The 17,801-nt window shown below is 50.7% G+C and overlaps 2 protein-coding genes across 6 annotated transcripts; both read left to right on the forward strand.

The window, feature by feature from the left end:
* The first annotated feature begins 1,130 nt into the window (after positions 1-1,130).
* unc80 (uncoordinated 80) lies at positions 1,131-15,791 on the forward strand. 5 transcript variants are annotated; one of them, NM_001276095.1, is made up of 30 exons: positions 1,131-1,189; positions 1,879-2,133; positions 2,789-2,815; positions 3,108-3,128; positions 3,185-3,517; positions 3,573-3,872; positions 3,930-4,067; positions 4,121-4,434; positions 4,492-4,691; positions 4,756-4,937; positions 5,119-5,231; positions 5,477-5,494; positions 5,792-5,936; positions 6,057-6,492; positions 6,563-6,760; positions 7,104-7,446; positions 7,503-7,608; positions 7,665-8,282; positions 8,343-9,075; positions 9,133-9,270; positions 9,331-9,629; positions 9,686-9,864; positions 9,918-10,491; positions 10,582-11,139; positions 11,196-11,499; positions 11,561-12,510; positions 12,566-14,023; positions 14,404-14,572; positions 14,633-15,297; positions 15,354-15,791. In NM_001276095.1, exons 2-30 carry the CDS (start codon positions 1,888-1,890, stop codon positions 15,585-15,587), a joined length of 9,999 nt encoding a protein of 3,332 aa, NP_001263024.1. In that variant the 5' UTR covers positions 1,131-1,189; positions 1,879-1,887; the 3' UTR covers positions 15,588-15,791. The 5 variants fall into 4 exon arrangements, with proteins under 5 accessions (NP_001263024.1, NP_001263023.1, NP_001263022.1 ...); NM_001276094.1 differs by having other exon boundaries at positions 5,801-5,936; positions 7,161-7,446; positions 7,503-7,605; NM_001276093.1 differs by lacking the exon at positions 5,477-5,494 and having other exon boundaries at positions 4,756-4,886; positions 5,801-5,936; positions 14,642-14,689; positions 14,747-15,297.
* A 422-nt stretch (positions 15,792-16,213) lies between these two features.
* Positions 16,214-17,705, forward strand: Hsdl2 (Hydroxysteroid dehydrogenase like 2). Its single transcript, NM_143321.3, has one exon. The coding sequence runs from the start codon at positions 16,376-16,378 to the stop codon at positions 17,612-17,614; it is 1,239 nt and encodes a 412-aa protein (NP_651578.1). The 5' UTR covers positions 16,214-16,375; the 3' UTR covers positions 17,615-17,705.
* The last annotated feature ends 96 nt before the right edge of the window (positions 17,706-17,801 follow it).

Below are 17,801 nucleotides of genomic sequence, written 5' to 3' on the forward strand. Positions count from 1 at the left end.
GGAAGTGGCAATTAAGCCAAGCAGGCCATTGGCTTTGCCGGCACATCCATTTCCATGCACCCATGTCCTTGACTTTCTATGTAAATGTAGATGTACACACGTCCATGTTCGTGCCATCGGACAGGTCCTTCTTTGACCCAGTTTTGAGCCCAGCTGTGTGCCCAACTTCCGGCTGATGCTCATCAGACCCACTCTCTGGGCTGTCCTGTCTCGTCCTATCTCTCAATCCATTGAGTCCTCGGCTCGGCTTTTGGCCGCGCAGCCTCCCTGGCCTTGTTATTGTTTACTCCTTGGGGCACCACCTGTTGTCAAGCGGGTAACTGGTGCATGAGTATTTAGGCCGATTTGGTCCTTGATTGAACATCTGCTATCAGCAGCCGATTGTTGCCACGAATCTGCGCAGATTAATGTGCGCAAGTCATTGATAAATAGCCCCTTGAGACTGAAATTGTGTGCTTGTATTTATAGAACTCATTTCTGTAAACAACATTTACACTAAGGGCTTTTTGTGCTGGTAATCAAGTTATTTAAAATATATCTCAAATGCTTATCTTAAAATAAGATACAGAAAGAACTTGGCAAGAACTTAGCAAGGATAAAGCGTGCTTAATCAGCTAGAAGATTAATTAATGAACAAAGGCTATGGATTTAATTTCCACTCAAGTCCGAAAGGGACAGTGACTTATTTTTGGCCATTACTACTTTAATACTACACTATTTATTCGCAGTCGCAGTCCCAAAGACTCGTAGACAAAGGAGTACTAATGGCCACCCCACGGCGTATACGCAATGCCCATCCTCAGGCATTTGTTATCATTGATAAGTGTGCTTCGCAAACAGGGTGTCCCGATGGGAGAGTGTGTTATGGCATGCCATAACAAGTGCAAGGACACCCCTTACACGGAGAGCAGCCTTTTTTCCCGTCCATTCAGTGCGTATACTTAATACTGAGTGCGGGTGGTTGTACGACTCTCTGCGTTTGTGTGTGTTTCTCGGCAAAATATCCTGTATACGCACTGCTGGCCTGCTGCTGTCGGCATTGGAAACGATGGCAAACGGAGGACGCGGCCGGCTGAGAGGATAACAACGACGGGGAGCTCAGAGCTCGTCAGTTAACGACGCTTGTCTCAGTTGCATCCGAACGCTTCAGCCGTAAACGTTATCCGAAACTGGCAACGCGCAAATCAAGGTAAGCCCTTGCAGAACTAAAAAAAAAAAAAAAAAACTACTCGTTAGACAACAGAAAAAAGGGCAAAAACGGAAAAATACACAAATTGAAATCAAACAAAAAGTGCTTCAGTGTCCCTGTTCGGTCGCCAGCCCATGAAAGGTTCTGCAATTAGTGACGACTGTCCAAGGAGCCCAGCCCAGTTGGTTGAAGTGAAGCCATTTCCACTGGGTGCGGCACCAATCAAGCGAATCGTTGGCCACGTTTGATTTGAGTGTGTGCTAAGTGCCAAACAATTGATCGTTCCACCGGCGATTAATTGCGGAAAAGTGAAATTTTCCACAATCCCAGCTCGAGTTATATAAGTCTGTGAAAATTTTTGCCCCAAATTAGCATGTATACCAGAAACCCAGTTCTGTATCTATAACCCAGTCGCCTCGTTCTCGCCGCTGATGCGGAGTCTGCGTTCTGCGCAGCGTCCCAGGACCGAAATCTTGGTAGGTTTTTTCGGCAGCGGGGGAGTGCCATGATGGCACTGACCTAGTCGCTGGGAAAAACAAATTGGAAATCAACAGGAGCAGCGTGTTGGGCCTGCGCACGCAAACACCTGTTGCACATATGCTAATGCCCCAACCCGTCTTGGTTTTATGAATGGCTCGGCTCAGCCAGCTGTTGCACGCCATTTGATTTGTGTCCTTGTGCCATTCCAGCTGGCCACCATGGTGACCAATGCCGCGGGGACAGCCGCAACGGGAGGAGCAACAAGCAACACGACCAACAACAACAACCTGCAGACGAACAACAACAGCCATGGGGCGAACAACAACAACGATGACTTTGACTTTGACCAGGATAGTGGACTGCAGGACCTCGGCTTGCCGGTGTCCGTGCAAACATTCCTATGGCGGCAAATAGCGCCCTTTATCCGGCCCAAGCTGGGCAAGCTGCACGAGTCTACCTGTCTGGTGAGTTTGGCCAGTGAAATGCCAACAGCATTTAAGTCAATTGCCAAAGATAGAAAACGAAAAGAGCTAAGATGGCCAAGAAGTGAGGAACCATTTTTCCCCCACACAAATGGGTGCTGTATATTCGCTATGCGTGTTTGTTGTAAGGATGGACTGTGTAACATACCGAAACCCAAAACGATTGGCATTCAGATTGGCGCAAGCAATTCGTCGTATTGAAGCCCAGAAATTGTGTTCAATGTCTTCTACTTTTGATTTCACTCTGCCAAAATCATGGAAAATCGGAAGCTAAATTTGAGACCTAACTTTGATGTTTGATGTTTTATATACTTTTATGCATTCGATTTATATTTTTCTTTAACAACTACTAACACGGCCACCTTCCTTCACAAACTGAACAACAGACCTGTCTTCCATTTACACCAGGCTACCAGGAAAAGTTTCATACCGATAAGAACATAGTTTTATTGCCCACCCATAAAAGTATGCTTCACTTTTTGCCTAGCTTAATGTAGGCTTGGAAACTTTTCCTGCGCCTGTGTGTAGTACATTCAGTATGCTTTATACACAACCCAACTAAAATCACAACTACAATGACAAACTGTACAAATTAACATTGTAAAATCTTTCGCAATTTGTCTGAATCTGAATGTAGTTTTGTCAACATGCACCGGGACACCATGTAAGTTATAAATGTTTGTAGTAGCGATAACCCCCTTATTTTTCCAAAGCTTGTTGGCTCAATGTTTAACCAGAATCATATTACGAATATATGTGTAATATTGAGGTTAAAAGCTTAATTTGATTCCCTTTATATTGTATATGTTAAATGTTTTATGTGCCTATGTTTAAGATTGATTTTTTGTCTGAAGACCCCTTTATTTTGCTGTAATCTTGGTAGCTTTAAACCATATCTACTTTAAACGTTTTATTATAAATTAAACAATTTCTTACCATATTCTTACGATGTTCAGGAGTCAAAGGAAGCCTGCAAGGTGAGTGCAAGATTAAATAGGTTTCTAGTCTAATATTGATGAGCTCCGCTTTGTAGTCCTTTGAGAAAGTGCTTGTGCAGAACATCCAGTTCGGCCTGTCACCACCTCTCACGAAGGGCTTGGGTGTGATTCCCCGATGGCGCCTCTTGCAAGGAGCTCTGCCACATGTTATGCACGCCTGTGCCGCTCTGCTCTACAATCGCGTCAAGGATATGCAGGCCATTGGTCCTGTGGAGACCAAGCTGCTATACACCATGCAGTGGATCCTGCTGTACGCCGCCGAGGAATGTGCCGATGATGAAGGCGGCGAGGATCTGGGCTTGGGAGATGCGGCGGAACCAAAGTCGAAGTCCATTGATCAGTACTTGTTTTCAGTACCAACTATTACGGTATGTTAAAACCAAGTTAATATAGACATACCTATTTAATACCACTCCCTTTCAGCTCTTTGTGTACCTATTTGCACCTATTATACACCACCTAAAGGAATCGGATTTCCAAAACTTTCGCCTGGAGAATGGCATTAAGCTCTGGCAGGGAATGTGGGACAATCGAGCACCCGGAGCTCCATGCTTTACAGCTCCCGTTAAGCCCAAGGCTCGAAACTTGCTGTGTGCACCCACTCCGAAAGGTTCCACGGACGTTTTTCCCGCCCGAAAGCACTCACTCAGTGCGGACGCCATGTCACCCAAGGCAGATTCGCCACAGAGCGGTATCTCAGACTATGGAAGGCAGGACGAGGAGGTTTGTTTGCACCCAATCTAAAGAAATTGATTGATTTTTAACTTTGCTTTGATCTAGGGTTCCTGGGTTTCTTCGCCCAAGGAGTTCGCCTTTCCCGAAACCATACCAGAAGAAGCCTCCAGCGTGGAGGATGAACGTGTGGTCATATTTAGGTTACCTTCGGCGCCACAACTAATGGATAACTCATTCTTTACGGTTAGTTCCTAAACTATGTCCGTAAGAAACCACCAAAGTATCTTCTCAATTAGGCCGATGCCAGTCTGTTGCAACAGCAACAATCCCAGAGTCGTCGAGGAAGTCGCCAGTCAATGAACTCCCGGGACAAGGATAAAGTGCCCTCCACCAAGTTCGAGTTCGATCAGCAGGAACTGATGCGAGGTGCATCTATGAAGGAGAAACGGAGTGCATCCATCGAAAAGGAGACGGACTCGGATAAGTCGGAAAGTATCAAGGCGGATGTATCCGCAGCCACTTTCCTGGACGTGGCTGTGCTGCGCTGCCTCTTCATCTCCCATTGGCAGGAGGAGGGCATCTTCTGGAGCCTGCAGTATCTATACAATCGGTAGGATCTTCAAATTACTAACTAAAAAAACGGACCTTATTGCCATTTCTATTTCAGACTCAGTGACATTGGTGAGGAGGCGGCCATCACCTTGAATCAACCTCGCAAGCGCTCGAATTCCTTGCCCATACCGCAAATCGAGATTTCACTGTACCAGGGACCCGGCAGCAATAGTCGGGATAGTCCAGGCAGTTCCGTGGTTAAGGATTACATCGAAATACCCGATCCATCGCCCACGGTGACAGCCTGTGTAGCAGGTGTGTTATAGGCTCTGCCGGTTCCATTACCCATTCTGATTTCAACTTTTATCCAAATCTTTAGAAGAACCTCAAAGTGCGCCAAGCACAACGGAAAGACGCGGCAGTGAGAAGAAGAAACGCGTTAAGATGGCAGATCTTCGGGCTTTCGTGGAAACAAAGATGTTCTCGAAGTCGGAGAAGAATTTGGAAAAAGTAGGGCTCGACACAAACTCAGCCAATGGCAAGACACCACTGCAACATGCAGTAAGCGGAGCAAAAACCTATGTTTAATGTTCTTAAGTGTTTCTGCCTGGCGCCCGCTTATAATCCCCATATAAATGTTACATTCTAAATGGTGTTTGTTTGGCTTGAGAGTTTAATGTTATCTAAATGTAATGCATGTTCATATTGATCGATAGTAATATTGTTCTATCATATCATATAGGAATACCATCGCAGCCTGGACACGGGTGAGAAGAAACTATCTCGGTCAGCCTCGATGATAAGTCGCGAACCAGCCAGTAACTTGATAAAGGGCAAATCTATGCCCAGTCTCAGGTAAATCTAAATCCCCGAGCTAGCCAAAATCCAAAGAATACGACTGACTCTCAATCGGGCCTCTGACACCAGTACCAAGAACACATATGCCATATACACCATATATACCATATACAGGTGACACTTCCAAACGATTCTCGAAATTCCACACTCTTCAGAGACTCATTCTTTGCTTTCGAGCTATATGCTAATGCTATATCTTCTATAACCTATGCCTTGTACTACTTTCTCCGATGAACAACCAGCTGTCTGCTTGATAGCGGGTGAGTTTCGGTCTACCAAGCTAACTGACAAATGATTTGTATTTCGATTTCCAAGAACCACACTCTATGCTTTATGTGCTCTAAGCCCACGATGGTTATCCCCCTTTTCAGCACCTCTTGTATGCTAAACCTTTGGCGCCTGTCCAAGCCTGTTTTTTTCTCACCTTTTACCCCCCCGCTCTTACCTGGCTAAACCCCCCTCCCCCCCCATAACCCATGAATCCACAGCTTGCCGCACGCCGTTTTTTGACTAATGCCACACACACGCTTTCTCGCACGTATCCTACAAAATACAAGATTTTACAGATACGTTGAGCCACCCAAGGCCCCAAGGCCATCGCAGGCCACCTGTCCGCGTTCCACGGCCTTCTATCCCCGGAATCCCATCATTACGGTTACGGAGCACACGCCCACACCTTCGCCCGATTACATGAAGCGTCAGGTGAGCCATTATCATTGTTATGATTACGACTTGGTCTACAAAGTTTGTCCTTCGCAAAATGAGTTCCCACTCAAGATATGATAATGAAGTACGACTAAAAACCGAATAATTTTCCTACAGGGCTCCATCGACTCCCAGCTGGATGCCTTGAGTAATGGCGGCAGTATTGCTGGTATGACTGGAAACGGAGGTGGTAATGGTAGCACTGGCATGGGCAGCTCCACCACCCGTTACCGTGGTCAAATGCTGCGCTCCCACACGGACTCCCACATCGATTACACGGGCGTGGATGAGTCGGAGGCGCCGGGCTCCTCCTTTTATATAACACGCGATGGCGGCATTGACTACGAGATTATCCTGCTGGCCATTAGCAATGTTTTCAAGCGGGATCCGGCACAGGTTTGCTCACTCCGAGTCTTGGAAGCGGGTCTGAACATCTGCGAGTTGCTGATTGAAATGGGTGTGCTCAAACTGGGTGAGCATGCCCACGAGATCTCGATGAGTATTACGAGGAGAGCTCTGCAGGTCTTGGGGTGTCCACACGGATGCAATGATGGTGGGTTGACGATACTGAGCTCTTTATGTACTCCAATCATATATATTGATGATAATTAACTAACTTCTAGGTGTTCGAGGGCCACCTGCTGACTTTCTGCGCAACCAGTGCCAGAAGATCCTGTCGAGAATGTTGCGGCAGGCTGGTCAAAGGACGAAGCGCTTTATGCAGGAGATGGTGAAGACTTCACCGCTGCCGGAACTCATCGACTATTTCCATGCCTTCCTGGCCTTCTGCGTGGATCCCAGCTCCCTGCTGTCGCCACTGAGTAAGTGTTAACTTAGTTGCTGGCCAGATGCTAGACCGCAAATGATGGGCTTGGATGCCAACCATCTGTAGGCGCACCAAATCCCCCATTTAATAATCGATCCAACCAGACTTATGAGTTCCATTGGCCATTTTGAGTTGGGCTTCCCTTTGATTCGACTTTTGATTTGCTCTTCCGACCGGAATCCGCATCCCCCATGCTGTTTGTGGTTCTATTTTCCCATTATGCATGCCAAGAATTTTGCTAATGCTTTTGAGTTGTCCCTCCCGATTCTTTACTGTCACCACCAATACGTTGTATATATATATATATGTATGTATGTATGTATGAAATGATGCAATAGCTCATAAACGTCAGAGTGGATTTAAAAATGCTAACACCGATATTGGCGGCGTACCAGGTCAGGGCGGCTATTCGACCAATTTTAGCGGCGGCATGAGCGGCGGAGCCGAGGCCCAGGTGGTTGGAGCGGTCTTCAAGCCGCTGGTCAGCCGCTTTGTGGAGGCCAGCAAGGATCTGAAGGGTCCGGAGAACATAGCCCTCTACGGTGACATCCGGCAGCTGGTCACCTATGTAAAGGGCGCCCATGGCGGTCCGTTTCGGCTGGTCGCCCTCAGTGGCATCCTGGCCGTCACTCCGAGGCCACACAAAAAGGGTCCTTCGGCGCAGACCACTCGTGTTATCAGGTGAGTAACCGAAATCATATAGCAGGAGGATTATTGATCCAAATCCCATATTGCAGACACATTCCGCAGGCCAATGCAAATCAGAGTCTGCAAAACGACGACAACCGTTCCCAGCGACGTCTTCTCCTGAAGAAACGCAGCACTTCGTCCGCCTGCGCCGTGGTGAGCAGCATCCTTAAATCTCAATCTGAAGCTCATTCCCGCCTCCTATATTTCAGAGCCTGCTGGAGACGGAGGCTTGCGAGGAGCACTACAAGACCAGCCAGTCGCCACTGAGCAACTTCCGTCGGAGGACCACTGGGGTGCGACCCACGTTGACTCCGCGGCACAGCGAACGCGCCTTGTTATCCGACTCCACGTCCAGCTCGGAACGCAATTCGCTGGGACGGCTCAGCGGCTTGGTGCGCTGGTTCCGCGGTACGCCCAAGGAGGCATCGTCCATTGATCTGGAGATCGGGTCACTCAACCCGGAGATCTCCTCCACGTTCATGAGGCACGCCTCGCTGAAGATCCAGCGCGGGCGGTCGAGCGATGGCATTGGGCGGTCCATTCAGCGCGCCAAGCGACGCGTCGAGCGGCGGCTGAACCGTTTCGGCGGCATTGTGAAGGGCAAGAAGAAGGTGGGCGGCATCGAGGAGACGGCGGACTTCAGTCGCCGCAGCTCCTCGGACATGTGCGACGGTCCGCGGGAGTCGGAGGTGGTCATCCTCAAGGAGCGCAAGCTGGTGCCCACCGAACCGGTGCGCGTGGGCATGCTTCGGCTTTCCTTTCTGCTGGAGACCTGTGCCCCCGGCTCCTTTCCCGATCCCCAGCTGGTGGCCGCCGTTCTGGATTTGGTCAGTACATAACTTACATCATTGGGAGTCACTTCCTTAACTATCCGTTTTGTTCTGCAGCCACAAGCTCCACTCGTGGCTAGGGCCACCTTCCTGCTTGAGTGCGCCCACTTTGTCCATTTGTGCAACAAGGGTCAGTGGCCCGCCTGGATGAAGCAGAACGTGGGCAGCTATCGGGCCTCGGGCGCAAACATCAATCTCAATCAGATGAAGCAGCAGGTGAGCCAAACGAGCGCCAGACGCACCCACATACTCCAACGGGCAGCCGGAAAGATGTTCCACCAGTGGGCAGAGATGGTGGGCGCCAGGCTGGAGGAGATTCTGTTTACGGAGCGACTGCAGTACGAAGCGGTCAATGCGAGTCTCACGGATCCCGAGAAGCAGCGCGAGTTGCTGCAACAGGACGAGGAGGAGGACTTCCTTGACGAAACATCGGTCAATCCGCACGGCAATGATTGCCCACATTCCTTAAAGCTGATCGCCTGTGTGCTGCTCTTCGAGATTACGGCATTTTTGCGGGACACCTACCTGATGCTACCAAAGACATCCAAGCTGATCCATCGCGACAAACCGGCGCCATGGGAGAAGGTTTACCGCGAGGCCAATCGGCGCTGGTCCATGGCCCTCAGCTCCATGGGTCACTCGCAGACTTCCGCCCAGAGCTTGCAGTCGATAGCAGCCGGGAACGATGGTGCCGGCCAGTCGGAGCGAAAGATATCGTTCGTGCTCCACGAACCGGACAATGAGTCGGAGAATAGCAGCAACACAACGCTGACCAAGGAGGGCGAAGAAGGTAACATCTACAAACTATTATTTATAAACTATATATACTATATACTATTATTCCTAGCTCGTCGACCCACAACATCGGCTGTACGACCATTCCTGCTGAGACGAGGCACTGCCACCACAACTGGAGGATCCTTCAAGCGCCGCTCGCTGAAGCTTCGTCGCAACACCAAGGATAGCAAGGACATTGAAACTGATTGTATGTAAAACGTATAGTTTGTTTTAATATTATCTGAAACTTATCTTTTAATAACTCCAGTCAATATGCAATCACGTCGCAAGGTGTCCTCGCTCTCCGATCGCAGTGACACCTCGGAACAGGGCATGATCAGTGGTGGCGAGGAATCACCAGGAATTCTCAGTGACGATCAGCAGCCGGAGTCACCAACGGACTCGAATGAAAACGATGATACGGCCAAGAATATGCCGTGGCTAAAGGCAATTATCGATCTTATGTCCAGCTATAACTACTACTGCACCCATAAAGGATATTGCCATCCATTTTGCTATAAACGGCACATGCGATCCTGCACTCGCTTGGTCAAAGCCACCAGAAAGGTAAGATACCATTTACGGAAGTCAAACTTAAGCCAAAAAATTCGATTGTTTCCTAGGTTTATGGCGAGGAGTTTGGATTCACCTTCGATGCAGACCATCCGAATGTGGAGCCCACTATCATCACCTCCAGTAAGCCACATACTTCTCGAGCTCGCTCCACTAGAAAAGTATCGGAGCAGAGTTCCACTCAGACATCTCCGTCCAAGCGAAAGGATAGCTTGTCACGCAAAGATCGGTGGGTAGTATTCATAGTTAGCCAAAACATAGCTTATATATACATGCTCACAGGATAAGTGACGATCCTGATCTGGAAATGGCAGAGAAGTTGGCCAAAGCTTTTCGACAGGAGAAGGAAAAGAAGATGCAGGAGGAACCACCCATCCTGAAGTTTATCCGCATTCACATACGTAACTTGTTTCATTTTCCACTGGCCACCTTGCTAAAGGGTGCAGTTGTGCTCACCGAGGAGATGGTCATCGAGGCCATGCCCGCCGCTTGGGAACTCCTCCTAGAAACTAATCACGATACGGCCACCTCAAGTGCGGCCGTATTTTTGATGGGTTCGGTAAAGGCCCAGAACTTTGCCTTCGACATCATGCAGCGGGCTTTGAAGCACAAGGATCCGGACATAAGGATTGGAGCCATTCAGCGCTATCTGGTGTTATGGAAGTGTCGTTTCCATGTCTGGCCTCGAATGGAGGAGAATGCCCACGATGTGACCTTCAAGGTGCCACCGGGTGGCATCGAGTTCACTCTACCGTCGCCCAAGATTGGCATTGAAAGCCTGCCGGTGGTGGATCCACCCTGGATGCCAGTCCAGCAGACAAAGGACATGGACGTAACCCTAAACCAAGATAGACATGTGAGTGAGAAGGCCGCGGAGACCCTGGGTTATGTACTGGTCGGGAGGGTATCTGTGTTTATGGTCTAATGTCTCATTTTTGTCTTTCAGCGATCCTTGGTCACCGCAACCAAGAGTCGCAAGATGCAACAGACGGAGGCCATCCGGAATGCTCTGCGCCAGCAGAGGGATAAACAGAGGGCGGAGCGCCACAGTTTCCTGATCACCATGATACCCATAAGTCAACAGGCCTCCCATGAGCCCGGAATGGAGAAGCTGGAGGATCATGAGATCGAGGAGGACCTTGATGGCACACGCATGTCCTCGCACCTGCACCACGCCCACTCCCTCTTCCCCTCCGTTCTCTGCTCATCCGTAATGCAGATCGTTGGCTGCCTGGACGATGCGGCCATTGGATCGGATGGCAATGCCGTATATGAGATTGCGTACCAGGTGATCTGGGTTTGCTTGGTGGAGGAGTCAGCTCTGTTTTTGCGCTATGTCTTTGAGCGGCTGACTCGCGATCGGCAGGATCAGATGTTCAAGCTCCTGCGACACCTCATCCGATTCGTGCCCCGTCTGCCCCAACAGGCGGCATTTGCGCTCTACAACTCGATTATAGGATACATCATGTTCTACGTCAGATCATCCAATGAATTGAAGCAAGAGGTGGGTACTGCATTTCAGGAGCATAAAAAGATTACTCATCAAACCTCTCTTTCCAGCTCGTTGGCTCAGCCTTATCTGTGCTGTGGATGGTGGTGCACTCGGTGCATGGAATTATGTTCAAGGATCTCAAGCAGATTCTGCGAAAGGAGCAGTGCGATGCATCCATTCTTCTAACGGCCAATGTGCCCGCTGCCAAAAAGATTGTTGTGCACGGACCAGCGGATGATGACTACAACATACCCTCTCAGTTTCCCGTCCAGGAGGATACTCTTTTCTGCCAGTTGCTCAAGGAGGCATTGGATTACTATCCCATCGATGAGAAGAACACCAGTCACTACTGTCTAGTAGACTACAAGAGCAGTAAGTTGGATATAACTTGCATTCAAGTTAGATCATACTTATACTTCTTGAACTCTTTCAGGTAAAATCCTCAATCCCAATTGGTACATTCGTGATCTGTACTTCTTCAAGAGATCTCAATACCCTGAGGTGCGTCTGATGCTTATGCGTCCGGAGGAATCCTTCCTGGCACTCCAGAAGCAAGAGCTTACCAAGAAGTTTGTGGAAATCGGAAAGGTGCACCTGACATGGGCTATTCTGAAGAACGTGGACATGGTTGTGCAGCGGGTGGTATTCCTGCACGAGGAGCTGATGAAGCTGCCCTCCTTCCCGCGCAAGGCACTCGAGGTGGATCTGGATCTGCACCATGGTGGCGAGTACGGAAAGGTGCTGCTCGGGTTGGACGTCCTGCACAAGTTCATGTGGGTGCGACTGATCGCCCGCATGTTCGAGGCCATGGCTGGGAATTTCGCCTACTCAGCGGACATCCAACTCTTTCTGAACGTCCTTTCCGGCGCCTCCATTCTGCACGCCGAAGATTCGTGCATCATGCGCTATGTGATGGCCACCTTCATCAACGCCGCCTTTAACTTTAAGAACATCTTCTCTACGAACGGATACTTTATGATTATGCCCACACTGCTGCAAGTCTATTCCCTGCATCAGACTAACAAGCTCATCACCACCACCATTGAGTATGCGGTAAAGCAGTTCTATCTGCTCAACCGGAAGCCATTTATCCTGCAAATGTTTGGTTCCGTTTCCGCCATTCTCGATACGGATGAGGATGGCACGTACGGAGAAGCCCACAAGGTGCAGTCGAGCTGTCTGTTTAACCTGCTACTCAGTCTCGAGGATCCCTCGCCGGATCCCCTAAACATTGCGGAGCTGGTCAAGGAACCCAAGCCGCTCAAGGCCATTGACTTTTGTTACCATGATGAGGATGACGACGTCACCGTTTTGGACTGCATTACCTTATGTGTCATGGTCGTCTCCTACTCCGCAGAGAGTACACGAGGATACCAAATGCTAGTGAGTCCATCCTTATGATCGTGATATAAATCCTACTAATCATTAATCCTTTCAGATAATTTTGGAGGCCATTCTGCCCTGTTATCTGCAGCAGATCCAATCGCCCAGCTATATTCCGTTGCAGGGAAAGTCTGAGCGAGATATAATCCTCCAGCTGGCGGTGGCCATTCGCACCATGGTGCACAACTGTGAGGGTCTGGCCAAGAGCTACAATGGACCCTATCGTAACAGTCCGGAGCACAAGGGTTCCTCGCAGCGCAACTGCAGCCGTGGACCTCCCTGTTCACCCGGCCTGGACTTTGAAGAGGAAACGCATCCCAAGTATATGACCGATGCTCGCACCAAGAACATGATGGACTCTGCCGAGGATTCGGAAATGATACGCACCGAATACCGAAGACCACGAGACGTGTTGCTCTCCGTGGTGGCCGATTTCCTCACGAAATCCACCGTACGTCTAGCAGAACTGGCCAAGAAGATGCCCAGTGATACGAAACCTACCGAGGTTCTGGACGCCAAGTGTCACATTCGTTTGGCGGACATCGCGCATTCCCTGCTAAAGGTGTCGCCCTATGATCCGGAGTCCATGGCCTGTCGGGGTCTGCAACGCTATATGCAGGCGGTTTTGCCGCGGGCGGAGTGGTCCAACGATACATTGCGCAACGCACTGGTCACCATTCTACGGCGCATCGACAAGGTGTTCCTCAAGATCTCAAAGAAGCCATCAATCAGGAGGAATACGGACTGGGAGGCGGCCGCCGGACTGCTGAAGGGCATCCACGAGACGATCATACGGCACTCGTACGTGCTGCACTGGCAGCAGATGAAAACGCTCATCAGCACGGTGCAGAATCTGATCGTCAACGAGCCCGGCATTCCCGAGGGCGTCTCCAGCGCAGGAGCAGCGCTCATGTCTCAGAATCCGCCGGCCTTTTTCTGCTCGGCCGTGGTGCGTTTGGTGGCCCTGCAGGTGGTCAGCCCCGTGGACTGTTTCTCCCTGGTCCAGATATGCGGCGGGAGCTCCGAATTTGCCACGCAGGAAAAGGCCGAGGGCTTTCTAATGCATCTGATAATGCCACTGTGTCTGAAGGTTTGCTCGGGCCGCGGCGTTTCCGACGTGGGCGAGTTGAAGATGTCGGACGTTTCCTTCCTGCTGACTGCCGTGTTGAATGCGATGAGTCCGCCGGCGGGTCGTACCGGGCAAGCCGTGTCCCAGATCAACCGGGTGACCGGCGACCTACGCGCCGGCTCACTCACCTTCACCGGCAGTCGGGATGCCAAGCGCCCAGCCCGCATCTCCGGGTCCCTCTACCAGGCCGCCTTCTTAGCCCTGCGCATCGTGTGCATCTGCTTCGAGAGCCGGCTCTCCAACGAGTGGCCGCGCATCGTTCGGGTGATGAGGGATCTCGGCAGGCGCAACGAGGCTGCGCCGGATCTCTGGAGCTTTATGGAGTTTGTGGTCACCCACCGAACGCCACTCTACATTGTCCTGCTGCCCTTCATTCTGCACAAGGTGAGAAATGAGGGGTCTTCGAAATACATTTCTACTTTGGTGACCCCAACGAAGGATTTAGCCTTGGGTGTATGGTCACTGCTGTTGACCCCAAGCATATTAACCATCTTTGCAGTAATCGTGTTTAAAGGGATAACTTTTAGATAATGGAGTGATGACTTATTGTGCCATGGGTAACATGAACCCAAGTTCCCCTTACCGAGTTACAAGTTTCCTTTCTTGATTAACTTACTATTATAATTTCTTATGGTGCATATCTGTAAACCGATTACAATATCCTTTGATACCCTCAAGTAGTTTTTCGACCTGCACTTCTATGCCCCAAAACTATACTTCTAATTTAATCGAATCGAACTACATTAACGATTGATATCTTCCAGATATCGCAGCCACCCATTGGGGATCACGAGCGACACATGCAGTTTATCATCCGGGAACGATTGCGCGGAACACCGCCGCAGGGCGGGATTAAGTCTAAGGGAGCTCTGCTGCTGGAACTGGCCAGGGAGCTGCGGGACCTGCGCGACGAGCTGGAGGAGAAACGCTACGGTAAGAGGCCAAAGCGGACGGAATCCAAATCCTTACGCCACACACCCACTCATGTTTCAGTCTCCACAGATCGCGAGAGTTCCGAGCAGAAGAAGAGCGACACACCGGCGGCAACTAGTGCGGCTGAAGCCCACAAGTCGCAGCAAAGACCTTCACTCATATCTATCTTCACAGGAACCACCACGGGCCAGGCCTCGCACTCCCACGTCTCCGCCGTGCCGATCGACTCGCGCAGCGGATCCGGCGGGATCTGCACGCCCAGCGACACGCTGTCGCAGCAGACGCTGCACCCGCCGCGGGAGTCGCTCTCGAGCAGCTCCACGGGCCGGGATCCGCACACGACGACCAGCGAGAGCCAGAGCGGCGAGGCGGACGCAGGATCGGCGCCCACGCTGGTGGGGGCCACGCCGAGCGGATCGGGACATGGATCGGGCGGTGGTATTGGTACCGGTGCCGCCTCCGCCGTACCCTCGCATCTCTCGCATTCGCAGTCGTTGCAGCAGGCTCCCTTCAAGGCCCAGCCACCCAAGCTGCGCTTCGTTTCGTCCGTGGAGTTCCGGCACTCATCCGGGGAGACATCCACCACACCGCTCTCGCCGGAGAGCCCGGCGGAGGATAGTTCCGGCGATCATACCCGCTCACGCCTGCAGCGATCGAAGGCCGCCAGCCGAAAGACCTTTAGACTTAAGCGCAGTCGCCTGACGCCCATGGAACCACCCAGCATTGTAAGTGGACCAGAGATGTTTTAGCCCTGAAATTCCCATACATATGTCCTTCAAAGGTCACCTCGCAGGAGGAGCAGGCCCCGCAGGCGCAGGCAAAGACCCTGGGCGAGATTTCCTGGGACTCCGTTTCACAGACATCCTCCACCTCTGGCTATCGGGACAACAACAGCCTGCAGACTGGCCTGCTCTCGCCGGATGGATCCTTGGGTGGGTTGACCCTGGGCCGCTCACCCTCGCAGCACTCGCTATTAATGGTCTTCGAGGGACAGGACGAGGACACCCTCATTTAACAATCACAGAACGGCGACCGGGCCTACGAACTTTAGAACCCATATGGTTGCACTTATTAAAAGGACTTTGGAGGACTTAGTTAAACATGCAGCAGAAGGTAGTTGTTGGGCGTTGAGTTTTATAGATGAATCGTTGTTTTCCATTGTGTGCCATTTTTGTATAAGATAGGTAGAGTTAGAACTAATAAAAGTACTTGGTAGCCGTTCTAAGTTTTACTCCGCATTTTTGATGAGAAGTACTGACGATGTAAAAAGTGGCGCTGGAATTTGAATTTGATGACATGGCTACACTCAGCTACCAACGGCTTATCGATAAGTACCGGCTATCAGTATCGAACTTAGAGATGTGATCACTTGTCGTGTTTTCGAACCAGTTTTCGGACAAAAAACATGATTTTGCTAGTTGTGAATTTATAAAAACTGATAATAATTGAAATATTTACTAGTTAATCTTTTTTTTGTTTCTTGCAAATTATCTACGAATTAACTTTAACTAACATAAAAATTCGCCACTATCAGTGCGTTTATTTTTCAAATAAATATGTCGAGTGCTGCCATATTTTTGCAAGTCAAAGGCGAAGGTTGCCACACCGGGCACAGGAGAAGACAGTGTGCGTGTGGAGTGGTGAGTGTGTGTGCGTGCATGAAACTCGACGACTTGTTGTGTGGATCAAATCGGTTGAATCTGCACTTTGGACTTTCTCTTGGAATCTTCGATTGAGAACACTGTCACCGTTACCGGTGTGAATCCAGATCTCACAGCGAACGGTCTTTAAACTTTGGACAGGATGATCAACACAGGAAAACTAGCCGGACGGACCCTGTTCATCACGGGAGCCTCTCGAGGAATTGGCAAGGAGATTGCTCTAAAGGCGGCCCGCGATGGAGCCAACATTGTGGTGGCGGCCAAGACGGCGGAACCGCATCCCAAGCTGCCGGGCACCATCTACTCGGCTGCGGAGGAGATCGAGAAGGCCGGCGGAAAGGCCTATCCCTGCGTTGTGGATGTGCGGGATGAGCAACAGGTGCGCAGCGCCGTTGAGGCCGCGGTGGCCAAGTTCGGTGGCATCGACATTGTGATCAATAACGCCAGCGCCATCTCGCTGACCAATACCCCGGATACGGACATGAAGCGCTACGACCTGATGCACAACATCAATACTCGAGGCACCTTTCTGGTGTCCAAGGTGTGCCTGCCGTACCTGAAGAAGAGCAACCACGCCCACATTCTCAACATCTCGCCGCCGCTGAGCATGAAGCCCAAGTGGTTTGGCCCGCATGTGGCCTACACCATGGCCAAGTACGGTATGTCCATGTGTGTGCTCGGCATGGCCGCGGAGTTCAAGGACGAGGGAATCTCCGTCAACGCTCTGTGGCCGCGCACTGCCATTCACACGGCGGCCATCGAGATGCTGACGGGTCCAGATTCCGCCAAGTGGTCACGCAAGCCGGAGATCATGGCCGATGCCGCCTACGCAATCCTGACCCGTGAGCCCAGGCAGTCTACTGGTCAGTTCTTTGTGGACGACGAGGTGCTGGAATCGGCGGGCATCACTGATCTCACCGAATACGCCTGCTTCCGCGAGAACGCCGACAAGCTGATGGTGGACTTCTTCGTGGAGGAGAAGGGAGCTCCGGTAGAGAATGAAGCTGCGGCAGAAGATGCTGCTGCTCCCGCAAGTGGAGGAGACGTCAAGATTCCGCAGCTGTTCCGGAAAATCGAATCTCTCCTCTCGCCCGAGATCGTCTCGAAGACGCAGGCTGTCTTCCAGTTCAACATCAGCGGCGCCGAGCAGGGCACCTGGTTCCTGGACCTGAAGAACGGCTCCGGATCCTGCGGTGCCGGAACGCCAACTGCCGCTCCCGACGCCACGCTCACCATGAACTCGAAGAACTTCTTCGACATGTTCTCGGGTAAACTGAAGGCGGCTCCCGCCTACATGACCGGCAAGCTGAAGATCAGCGGCGATTTCCAGAAGGCTCTCAAGCTGGAGAAGCTAATGAAGGCGCTCAAGTCCAAGCTGTAGGGTGCGATTGAGTGGCTGAGTTTTCTATTGTTTACAAGCGTTTCAGTTTATGTATGTATGTATTTTCCTAATAAAGTATGAGATTCCTTAGAAATTCCAAAAGCCAGCAATTAATCGATGATCGAGTAGTAGTTATAGTTGTCATAGTGCGTTGTTAATGTGGGAATAATTCATTGTTTAATGAATT

The sequence above is a fragment of the Drosophila melanogaster genome, chromosome 3R (genome assembly GCF_000001215.4).
Source record: "Drosophila melanogaster chromosome 3R".
Classification (NCBI taxonomy): Eukaryota; Metazoa; Arthropoda; class Insecta; order Diptera; family Drosophilidae; genus Drosophila; species Drosophila melanogaster.

Bases quoted from the DNA above. Each gene is read 5' to 3' on its own strand.
- unc80 (NM_001276095.1), top strand. From the start codon at position 1,888: ATGGTGACCAATGCCGCGGGGACAGCCGCAACGGGAGGAGCAACAAGC. The intron at 4,692-4,755 runs GTGTGTTATAGG...CCAAATCTTTAG, and splicing joins GGTGACAGCCTGTGTAGCAG to AAGAACCTCAAAGTGCGCCA. The intron at 9,630-9,685 runs GTAAGATACCAT...ATTGTTTCCTAG, and splicing joins TGGTCAAAGCCACCAGAAAG to GTTTATGGCGAGGAGTTTGG.
- Hsdl2 (NM_143321.3), top strand. From the start codon at position 16,376: ATGATCAACACAGGAAAACTAGCCGGACGGACCCTGTTCATCACGGGA.